Here is a 12,573-nt window from a genome sequence, read left to right as displayed (position 1 = left end):
TCTATGGATTAATAGAGCTGGAACCTTACATCCCCACGGACTTAATGACTATGAACCATCTGGCATACAAAACTAACTATGTTCTTTATTTACCTTTTAATTTATTCTACATACCCCTTTGATCACATGACTGTGTCTTCCTTTTGTTCGGACATGCGCAGTTCATTTGCTAGCTTTCATGTGTTGGTAATAGCTTGAAGAAGGTGTACTAGACGCACCGAAACGTTACTTGTTAGTAATTTACCTTGGGATTGGAATTAGGGCTGACTTTGTACACTACCTGTTCATCAAGTCACTTTATGTATACTTATATATATATATATATATATATATATATATATATATATATATATATATATATATATATATATATATATATATATATATATATATATATATATCCACTGACACCACCACAAGATCTAGTTTGTTTACCCTGAAGAAGGCACAATTTGTGTATTGACGAAACGTTGATACTATTAAAGATCGTCTGAAGTTTGTAGTAACTGGTTGAATACGTCCATCATTTACTTCACAATGTGTCAACATTTTGATGTACTCTCGCCCACTTCTAATGACTTCAATTGTCGTAGTTGGACGGAGTTTATTTCTTGGAACAATGTATGTATGTATGTATGTATGTATGTATGTATGTATGTATGTATGTATGTATGTATGTATGTATGTATGTATGCGTGTATGTGTGTGTGTGTGTGTGTATGTATGTATGTATGTATGTATGTATGTATGTATGTATGTATGTATGTATGTATGTATGTATGTATGTATGTATGTGTGTGTGTGTATGTATGTATGTATGTATGTATGTATGTATGTATGTATCATCATACTTGGGTTTATGAGTACATGTTTGTGCTAGGAATGTGTTTATCGATATTACAATATAGAAATAAGTCATTTTATGCCATGCATGGTTATTCTAATATATCATAAATATTTGTGCGATTGATTGGACTACTTATTTATTAATATTACTCATCAGCTGTTTCGCAAGAGTAACGACGTTTCATTACGTAGTCGTGTCATGCAAGTTCACTTGCCATATTAGCTGCGCACGACGTCTTAAAGGAGCTGTTTATTTCACCTTATGGTTAACGTCAATCATCTTAAAAACCACGTTAAGGTTATTTATCAACATTTCTACGAGTATCGACGACCGACATGTACGGAAAAGAGATAATTGTGAAAGAATTTCAGTGACATACAGTCATATATATCGGTTTGCATGACGAACAATTAACCGTTACGCATCTGAAGCCAGTGACCTGTACAAGTGGATATTGTGTTCCAAGTACCTGCTCGTACGTACGTGCCGCTTAATTCATCAACATGTCGGACGGCGAGTACGGCGAAGACGAAGTGTCTTTATCGAACGTGGCCGCAACTACGGGAGGTTGCTTACGGAACACCCTGCACGTAGTAGGCCTCTGTCATGGCGAAGAGCCAAGTTAGTATAGTACATTATGATCTTTCACTTTTAATAATGAGGTCGAGAAGGGAAATGATTACGGCATTAATTCATCATAATTTTCTCACGTCTTTCTTTGACATTATTTCTCCATCACCAATCAGCAGTCGTGTTTCACTTCGGCATGCTTTGCAGTTTGTCTGTGTGTTGATAAGCATACTGATGTTTACGATAACGTCATTAAACATTTCACTAAACATTACATTGACACTCTAGGATAGATGCCCTTCAAAGGGGCAAGCTATCGCTATGACCGTCCTCCTTTTTATACTGTAATTTTCCAGTTAATTTTTTCCGCCATCTTTGGGGCCATGTCGTGTATGACCGTGGCGCGTAAATGTCTGTCGAGTCGGATTTCAACGAATAAAATGATTGATAGAGGTGAACTTTTGTTCTCTGCAGTGCTCAAGACTGAAATGGAGCTGCATGAAGCAGCAAGGATGGGTGACTTGTACCAAGTTGAAACTCTTATCGATCAGGGGGTCAACGTCAATGCCATGAACGAGGTGAGCAACATCTTATTTTTTTCTATTGCATTACTTTGCCTACTTAGATTTCGGCTTATCAATGCATCGTAAACTCGACTGATTGCACATTCAGTGGCAGACGAACTAAGATGCGCAGGTGTTCACCCACACATCTCGTCATAAATATTCATCACGTGATAATTAGATGATAACGTAAGTTGCATTACTAATCTTCAGCTCTCTGTACAATATTGAAATCAGTTATATCTTTATTTGATAGCGTCTTTTACCAAAAATAATAAAAAACGGGGAAATTGAAGAGATCGGGAAGATTGAATTCGTAGAACTTAAGATCACATTGTCTTCCATGTTAGTGAGATTTCCGTGGACCCGGTGTACATTTAGACGATATTTTAATAACAATATTTAAAAGAAATGTTAAAACCTGTTTATTATTCATGATGGCAATGACTTTCTTTCTATTTTGAAAAGAATAATGAATCAAAAGAATAACGTTGTGAATTAGAAATAGAGCATTAACTAATGATAATTTTACATAGTTTTACCTTAAAAAAATAAATACATCGTCCAGAAAGTGACACCTTGTCAAAGCAAGTTAAACCACACATTTCCCCAGAAAGCTTAAATTTGGTCAAAATAGGTGCGATTCGAGCATTTTAAAGCTTTCTTGTGCTTAGTAAACAGGTCGTGTTTAGTTGGTGATAAATATTCGGTGTTGATTTGTACAAGTAGTAACGCTAGGTGCAATCGCACTCTTGAGATTTGACAATGGCCATGGCGTATGAAATATTAAATGCAATAGAAATTAGAAATCCAGCCAGTAAGCTTTGTACAGTGAAAATAAAAGAATAAACTGACACTTTGAAATTATTGAGAGATGGAATTTTTCCAGTGTGTCTAATTATTGAGGCTTAGATTTTGATCAAATCTATTCAGTACACTGTTACATTTCATCTGACACTGCATTTACTAACCTGGGAATTGCAAGCCACCCTAACATCATCAATTCTAATACAAACACTCTCTATGTCACTATCTAAGCCCATTGTACGTACTGTGAATTCCAAAACCATTAAACTGTTGACGTTAGGCGCCTGCAGTAGCCGGATAAAAAACAGGGGAATTCACTGTCTTTCAATACTGTATCTTTCACTTTTAAAGGGGCCACTCTGCATCTCAATACAGAAACATATTAAAGTTTCATTAAATATAAAAGCAAATGTGGAAACAACCGAATTTACCTATTTCATAGATTCACATGACATACATACATACATACATACATACATACATACATACATACATACATACATACATACATACATACATACCTACATACATGCATGCATGCATACATACATACATACATACATACATACATACACACACACACATACATACATACATACATACATACATACATACATACACACACACATACATACATACATACATACATACATACATACATACATACATACACACACATGCACGCATGCATGCGTACGCACGCACGCACGCACACACATACGTACATACATACATACATACATACATACATACATACATACATACATACATACATACATACATACATACATACATACATACATACATACATACATACATACAGAGGCACACACACACAAACACACACACACACACATAAGTCTTATCGTTGTTTTTGTTCTTAAGGGATGTATACAATTATTGGCTTTATTGAATTACAGCAATCATAGCAGGCTTTTCATGGCGTTCACTATTTAAAGTGCTATAGATCCAGTGACAAGATTTTCGTTGTTTAATTTTAACCGTTTACAGAAAGATCGGACGGCACTACACCTAGCTGCTGGTCAAGGTCACGTGGAAATCGTCAAGACATTATTGGACGCTGACGCTAGAGTTGATGCTGAGGACAAGGTATGTGTACACAGTTACCCCATCAGTACACAACCCTTTGATACAACTTACATAGCCCTTTGACATAACGTACACAACCCTTTGACATAACGTACACAACCCTTTGACATAACGTACACAACCCTTTGACATAACTTACACAACCCTTTGACATAACTTACACAACCCTTTGACATAACGTACACAACCCTTTGACATAACTTACACAACCCTTTGACATAACTTACACAACCCTTTGACATAACTTACACAACCCTTTGACATAACGTACACAACCCTTTGACATAACTTACACAACCCTTTGACATAACTTACACAACCCTTTGACATAACGTACACAACCCTTTGACATAACTTACACAACCCTTTGACATAACTTACATAACCCTTTGACATAACTTACACAACCCTTTGATATAACGTACACAACCCTTTGACATAACTTACACAACCCTTTGACATAACGTACACAACCCTTTGACATAACGTACACAACCCTTTGACATAACGTACACAACCCTTTGACATAACGTACACAACCCTTTGACATAACGTACACAACCCTTTGACATAACGTACACAACCCTTTGACATAACTTACACAACCCTTTGACATAACGTACACAACCCTTTGACATAACTTACACAACCCTTTGACATAACGTACACAACCCTTTGACATAACTTACACAACCCTTTGACATAACGTACACAACCCTTTGATATTAATATCAATGTGATTGCTTAATGGTCATACCATTTTAAATCTAGACAACATATTATATACATCTTACATTCATTTCTTATCAATTGTATTCTTAATTGAACGATTTGACGTGGAATTGTAACAGTGTTGTGATAACACTGAACATATTACAATTTCATGATAAAACAAGCTAATCACGAACTTGGTTTGCGCCTTCAGTTTGGTATGAATGCTTTACTTTGGTCAGCTTGGTTTGGAAAGCAAGAGGCACTGCATGCATTGGTTGTAGGCGGAGCTCGAATTAAATGCGAAAATAAGGTAAGAATTTCCCATCAAGTAACACGCTAACGTTAATCTTCTTTCATTGTAATTACCAACACATCTACCAAAAACCAAAAATTTTGAAAGTACAGAAGATAAAAATATTTGACGAATTACATAGAAGGGCAAGGGGACAAGAGTCAAACATGGTTGAGGAGACGTAGAGAGAATATACCAGTTAAACTATTGGAAGAAGAATTAGTCTAAGACGAGAATGATGCTTAATAATAAAATAGCATCTATAAGTTGTTTTGATATCCAGTTAGAAATTATTTCATCAAAAACACTTTTTGAAAGCAAAGTTGTCTTGTCACTATCCGATCTATTGTAGCAAGGACTTGGTCTTCTCCACTGTGCCGCCCTTCGAGGTCACATCAATGTTGTCAAATATGTAGTAGAACAGTTGATGGAAGACGAACCAATGAACCCTGATAAAATCCTAACACTGGATGATAAAGAAGAGAAGGTGAGAGATGACAATGATAAGGTTTCAGCATGATAAAATTGATATTAGTGTAAATGGGAGGAGAATTGGATCGTATTACCAATAGCGGGATTTGTTTCATTTACATTCATTAAATGATTTACGATAGTGAGTAGATGTACGTTGTGATAGCCATGCTTGCTCGCTTGCTATAATGGCAATTTCACACTTGAAACTGTTCATTGATGTTACCTATAGACCAACAAATAATTTAGCGAATGAAAACCCATGATAAGACCAGTAATATGATGTGTGTATATATATTATATATTTGCACATATCTTTCACAAAATGTCATTAATTTCACACAAAATCTGATAACAGTAGAATTATGTACAATGTTTTACTTGTGTTGTTTTACATTTCCACGCATTCATTCGTTCGTTCACTGGGCATTCACATTGTATGCGTATGCATAGTCATGTGACAGCCCACCCATTGTTAGACGGCGACAACGGAGCTCTCGCCGTGGCGGAAAGGAAAAGTTAGAAAGGTCACTATTGTGTTCACCAATAAGTGAAGCAAAGGTACTCGAGTGAAACAAAGGCTTTGAGGTTGCTGTTCAATTTTTACTAGTACTTCTGTCTAACTTCTAAGTAGATGTTTCCACAGAACAATGACACGTGTGTCCTAAAACTATTGCATTTGCCTGATGTGTAGGATTCTTACTTATAGCATCACCTATTCATCTTGCATTCATCTTTACTAAAAATACACTAACCTGTAACCACAGTTGTTATATAATTATATGTATTCACTGCATGTTAAACACAGTTAGTTGTGAATTCCACGTAGTTTTAATATTATTCTTAGCATCTACACTACTTTACCACGACTATATGACAAGTCCTATACGATGAATTATTGCTAATATACCTTGTTAATATTTTATCATATTCTGCAATAAATATTCCATGTATGGAAACTAATTGCTCAAATCATCATGGGGCGAATTTGAAATGAAAGAAGCCAGACGTGACATCATTCATGGTTATTGCTTGATTTCTAGTACAAAAAGATATAACCCAGACGTTGTAACTGTTAAAATGAACAGGTCATCCGAAAATTTGATACCATAAATCAGTCGCACTAAGGCAGATTTACTTTGAGATAAGTTGACAATCTATCACTACAAATATAGATATTGTACAACGGTGCCCTGTTATATTGTTATCTTTAACTTACTCATATCAAATTACAAAATACATACAAGTTTAAATGTACAGATTATATAGCTATTTACGGAAAGTTTCATAACAAAATCCTTTCAAATAAAACAAAAGCTGCACTTCTAATTATTAGCTAGGTGATCAACTTAAAGAGAATGGTTAATGTAAATATGTATCTATGAATGTTACGTGATCAGCATAGTAAGACGCACACTTCATGTTTTATGCACTGTGTGTCTCTCTTCCTTCCTTTTTACATTGGGTTTAATTTGATGATATGAACTCATTCTAACCACTTACTTACGTATATTGTGATTTTCTTGAATCGAATATTTATTCTAACCGCAAGGAATAGTATTACATTTATTTACACCGACCGTTAAATTTACACCCCATGTTCACGTAATCATATTAGTGTTGAGTAAGGCTAAAAATAAAATATAAATGTGTGTGTTTCCGATAACATGGCCTCAGAAAGTAGGGTAGGTTTGTTGGGATTTTATTTTATTTTATCGTTTTAATCGACCCACAAACAAAGACTAGGCGGTCAAAATACCCCTTGTGATCCATTTTTGGATGAAATATGTACAGACATTGCTGGGGAATAATAACAGACGTTCATGGAGGTCAAGGAGACAAGGAATTTCCTATATATTTTTTAGCGCAACTGAACTCTGAGGTTTAGTAGTGCTATAGGCATGGCAAAGTGTCTGTCTGTCTGTCTGTCTGTCTGTCTGTCTGTCTGTCTGCCTGTATATATATATATATATATAAATATATATATATGTGTGTGCGTGTGTGTGTGTGTGTGTGTGTGTGTGTGTGTGTGTGTGTGTGTGTGTGTGTGTGTGTGTGTAAACAACTTAAAGTAAAAAAAACTGCTGGACCGATTGCTTTGATATTTAGGGACCGGACAGAATTTACGGCAGGGGGGGGGGGGGCCTGGGGAGAAATTATCTCTGACTTGGTTTTTTTCCTGGCCCCCCATCCACTGTGACCAAAATTTCACAGCCCCCCCTTTCAAAAGTATAAAAATTTCATGCCCCCCCCCCAAAAAAAAAAGAAAAAAAGTGCACAATATCCTGTCCCCTACAATAACTAAAAAGAGTACAAATTTTTTTGTTACTGTAGTAGACTGTCGACAGTCGCTCGCGCCTTTTTCCCCCTACGTTTTATCTAAACTCCGATCCGGCGCAACACTAGTCTAATCGCAAACTGATATCGAGGGCCGAAGGCCCGAGTCACAGTGATCGAGGGCCGAAGGCCCGAGCGACTCGCTTGGGCCTTCGCAATTCGGCCCTCGAAATCAGTTTGCGATTATACTAGTGTTGCGCCGGACCGGAGTTTAGATAAAACGTAGGAAAAAAAGGCGCGAGCGACTGTCGACAGTCTGTTACTGTAGCACAACTGTAATATTTCTTTTGGTACTACTATTATGTTACTATTTCAGCCCAAACAACTTAGTAGTTGTAGAGGAAGTTTTTTAGAAAACAAAACAAAATAAAACATTTTGACCATACATGTAATCATACACATGTGGTATAATCTTGTTTATTTCCCAACTAGACACTATAAGTAGTCATCACTTAATACCAAGGCATTTGATGTGGTGGTTTTAACTGTCATTCGCTGATACATACACAGAAACACAGACACAGAGTAAACACACATTCACATGCGTGATTTGTGAAAAACTGTAGTGGGGACATTTGTGGGGAGTATCTAAGGACATCACATCACTTACATAGTGTATTCAAATATCTATTTATACTCATAACACAATAACTATCTAATGTCAGACATTTGTGATGTCATGAAGTGCTAGCAAACTAAGGATTTTATGCACACTGAGGTCTGACAAATATAGCTTTCACTTTCCTACACCAAATGCATTACCAATACATATGTAAATGTAAGACATTTGTGACTTCATGAAAGTGCAAAAAAATTCAGAATGTTGTGGAATACTTAGATGTAATCAATATGCTTTCAGTTCCAAAACCATACATATTTAAACCTATAGTGTCAGGCATTTGTGACTTCATGAAACATTGGCTTGGTTTAGTGAAAGCCAAACAAAATGATGTTTCTCATATAAGTGACATTGCAAGAAGATTCCCACAGAATGAAGTTGTTGTTAGCGAACGACACAGGAAGACAAGGAGAAAGAAGGAAAATAAAAGAAAATTAAGAAGATGGAAAGAGAAAAGAACAATTAGTCAAGCAAAAAGACTGTTGTTAACTGTTTTTAGTGAGCAACTTGTGGATAAGGTTGTAGGAAAATACAGCCAGAAGGCAACTACCAAAGTTAGTGCAAAGTCACAGATGAAAAAACACTTAACACCACACAGACATCTAAATGCTTTACAATATTTAGTACAGATAGATGCATTTGATGATGCTGAGGAGGGAAATAGTTTAATTTCACTGGTTTTAGATAGAAAGAAAGACAAGTCTTGCCTCACATCTTCAGACTCTAGTGAGTCTGAGAGTGAAACTCAAGAATAGAGTCAAGGAAAGAAATAAAACACCTATCTAAATTAATCTGGCCAGACGTTTTTGTATTGACATTTTTCACCAAAAGGTCACTTTTTAATCACATAAATTACAGGTCCTATGCTAGTATATTACCATATATATATATATGTATCCTTGATGGTAATTACACACTGAACCTGTTTCCACAGTGCTAAAATGTATGTATGTATGTATGTATGTATGTATGTATGTATGTATGTATGTATGTATGTATGTATGTATGTATGTATGTATGTATGTATGTATGTATGTATGTATGTATGTATACATATGTGTGTGTGTAAGTGTGTGTGTGAACAACTTGGAGTATATAAGAGTAATTCAGGGTGTATCAAATTAATCTTGAGTAGTGTTTTTATGCTTCACTAAATATGTACATACAAACGTACACACTTCCATTTTAATACATAAATGAAAGTGTAGACATTCAATATTAAAGGCGATATCAAGTGCTATCTCATGCAATGCTAACTTTTCTAACATATTCATTTTTTTCAATGACAAAATATTTCGCGGCCCCCCCCCCCCTCTTTCAAACCATGAGAATTTTCATGGCCCCCCCTTCAAGCCTCCCATTTTTTTCATGGCCCCCCCAATTTCTCCCCAGGCCCCCCCTCTGCCGTAAATTCTGTCCGGTCCCTTAGTGGTCATGTTACTTTGGGTGTCTAGTTGGGAAATTGTTCAAATTAAAATGGTCAGCCCACAGGTGTGTGATTCGGGTGAAAAAATTGATTTTTGGTCAAAAAACTGAAACTCTCAAACTACACGGCAGACTGGCCTGAAATTTGGTGGGAATGTTATTGGGGCGTTTAGTTTAAGAATTGATCATAACACGGTGATCCCATCACCAGTCATATGCAAATCAGGGCTAAAAATTTGTTTGTTTTTTGGTCAAAAGTCTATAATACCAAAAGTACTTTGTTGATTTGGCTGAAATTTCACAGGGATGTTTCTGGGGATGTACAGATCGTATGATATTGATTATATGATAATCCCATTAGCGATATGCAAATTAGGGCTAAACAACCATGATTTTTTGGTGAAATGTCTGTAGGAATATTTAGGCCATAGGAGTGTACAGAAATACTTATGTAATTGGCCCTAGCAACTATGACCACTAGCTAGCAATGGGCAATTGAATAAACATTATTTTAAAATATGCAAATGGCCTTAGAAATAAGATCACGCCCTTAGCAACAGGTAAACAATGACATATAATGCCAAAATAACACAGGTGATGGGAAGGTAAATGAATGAGTATTGCTAAATTGTATGTAGATAGATATGCCTAAAAAGAAGACCATGCCCATAGTAACATTAAATGATCGTGTATGTTGCAGATATAACATCATGGATGGGAAAGCATGGGAATAAATATTCAAAGAATGCAAATATGTCTTGTAACAAGACCACATAATCATTACAGAAAATTAAAGTGTACTGCCAACAGTTGTGCTACAATGCCATTGGCACTTTTATTACTTTACATGTTTAAAAAAATGTCTAGAGTCGAAGACTTAAACTAGGGTCGGTCGTGTTATAGGAAATACGCATTTTTTTTATTTGGCCTTGTAAGAACGTAGTGCTAATAAAAGACTTAGATGCATATACAATTTAAAATGAAACGTGGTTGTACTTTCAATTTGTCTGAGTAGAGGACATGACCATTCATTTGTAGATTTTAAATTTACATTGTATATGTTATTAATTCTCCTGGGTGGATGAACAAAAATTCATTTTACCGACTGTAAACATTACATAAGAAGTGATTGATCTATGGATTCACATGGGTGGGACAAAACAATCCATTTTGCTTACTATCTTAATGTAAGTTGTGTTTATCGTGGATTTAACAATTTAATTTACCAATTGTAAATGTAAGATATGTCTTTTTTGAATGACTAGGGTGGCAGGACACCAATCCATCTAGCTGCTGATCATGGCAGAACGGAGGTAGTCGACTACTTAATGAACGCTGGAGCAGACAAGATGGCTTACTCTAGGGTAAGAAAATACCCGGATCCCAAACAGTCCTCAACATCTTTCCTGATTGCTTTCAAGCTTATCTAACATCACCACAATGAACAATGACGTATTTGAAGTGAAACATGCATGCATGAAAAGTTATATTTGAATCATGAAAGATCAGAAATCGAAACGGTTATCTTGAAATAATTAAAAGCTAAATATAATCACAATTTCGGACACATCAGGGCAGAATAAAAAATGACTGAGACACGGCACACAGACAAATAAACAGACAGGGAGACATACGCAATTATAGCATGCAGAAGCCAAGTTATTGTCCATGAACAGGAAATGTGGATTATGGTCGTTCTACGTCACGACAACCCGTGTCTACGTCACAGATTTTAAGGTGCTCGTAATATGGTAATCGCCATATTTTTTCACAATATTTAGTAAATTATGCTTGAGGTGATACAATTAAGTGCCCTATTATTTTTCTTCTTTCAACTGGAAAATACGAGGGACCTAAGTGTTTGCCACTATTCGTCTATCGACTCGTAGTGACAAGGCCCCTTAGGCCACTCGCATTTTCCTTGGCTGAAGGCAGAAAAACTATTAATGAATCAAAATACATACCAGTGGACAGACATAAATAGAATGTTTTATGGCAACATCTGGTAATAGTGCATCGTTCGCCCTGAAGGATTTGCTTGCCAGGTATGAGACTATCGCTTTCGTAGAAGCAACATGCCCACGTTTTTGGTAAATGGTGCACTGTCCACACACGGCTAATTCTGGGAAGTGTCTTTTATATCTGTGGCGAATACGTATCTTGAAACCTTGCGAACCTTTGTAAGATGTTCTAGTGTAGCGTCTACGATATTTATATTCTCCAAAGACAATCCTTAACGTTTCAACTTTATGCTTGATTCACCTCAATGTCATTACACACCCTGACCTTTAACCTGACCTTACTTTGTGTGTTGTACCTTACAGGACGGCCTGACTGCTCTTCACTTCGCTGCTAAAGGAGGTCACCAAGGCGTAGCTATTTTATTAATCAAAGCCAATGTTGAAATTGACGACAGGGATAATGTGAGTTTGTTTTGTGATATCCTTCAACTCTGGTCGGAACATTGTTACAAGTGCGATCTTAATTACTTGCCTTGGATTCAAGTTGAATATAATTGTCGATGTACGAACTATCTGGACATCTTATCGTCCACTGTTACACAGCAATGTGACTGTTACATAGAATTCCTTACGAAAGAACACCCACTGATTTGATATAAGTTTGTCTTCTTAAAGAGCAGCTACTTTAGGTCTTCTTATGCTAATGAACAAGCCTCGGTTATATTAAGGCATGTGTTTGATTGAGGCGTGACTTTATCTAGGCAATCCTCATTATTGTCAATTGAATGTGGTAACGATTTAATGCAATGTATTGTAATGTATCTCTGGAAACTTATATGAATTATGCAGAGGGTTTG

The 12,573-nt window shown here is 36.1% G+C and overlaps 1 protein-coding gene across 2 annotated transcripts in view; it reads left to right on the top strand.

Moving 5' to 3' along the window:
* LOC144443555 (uncharacterized) overlaps positions 1-12,573 on the top strand; it is a 67,634-nt gene that overhangs the window by 45,449 nt on the left and 9,612 nt on the right. The window contains exons 2-8 of one of the 2 annotated variants that reach the window (XM_078133085.1): positions 1,892-1,995; positions 3,799-3,897; positions 4,823-4,921; positions 5,256-5,390; positions 5,828-5,935; positions 11,021-11,119; positions 12,080-12,178. In XM_078133085.1, coding sequence (XP_077989211.1) covers positions 1,892-1,995; positions 3,799-3,897; positions 4,823-4,921; positions 5,256-5,390; positions 5,828-5,935; positions 11,021-11,119; positions 12,080-12,178 — 743 coding nt within the window. The remainder of the gene's footprint in view (positions 1-1,891; positions 1,996-3,798; positions 3,898-4,822; positions 4,922-5,255; positions 5,391-5,827; positions 5,936-11,020; positions 11,120-12,079; positions 12,179-12,573) is intronic. The other variant, XM_078133086.1, reaches the window with a different exon arrangement.

This window comes from Glandiceps talaboti, chromosome 12, assembly GCF_964340395.1.
Source record: "Glandiceps talaboti chromosome 12, keGlaTala1.1, whole genome shotgun sequence".
Taxonomy (NCBI): Eukaryota; Metazoa; Hemichordata; class Enteropneusta; family Spengelidae; genus Glandiceps; species Glandiceps talaboti.
This window is presented reverse-complemented; position numbering and strand designations above follow the sequence as displayed.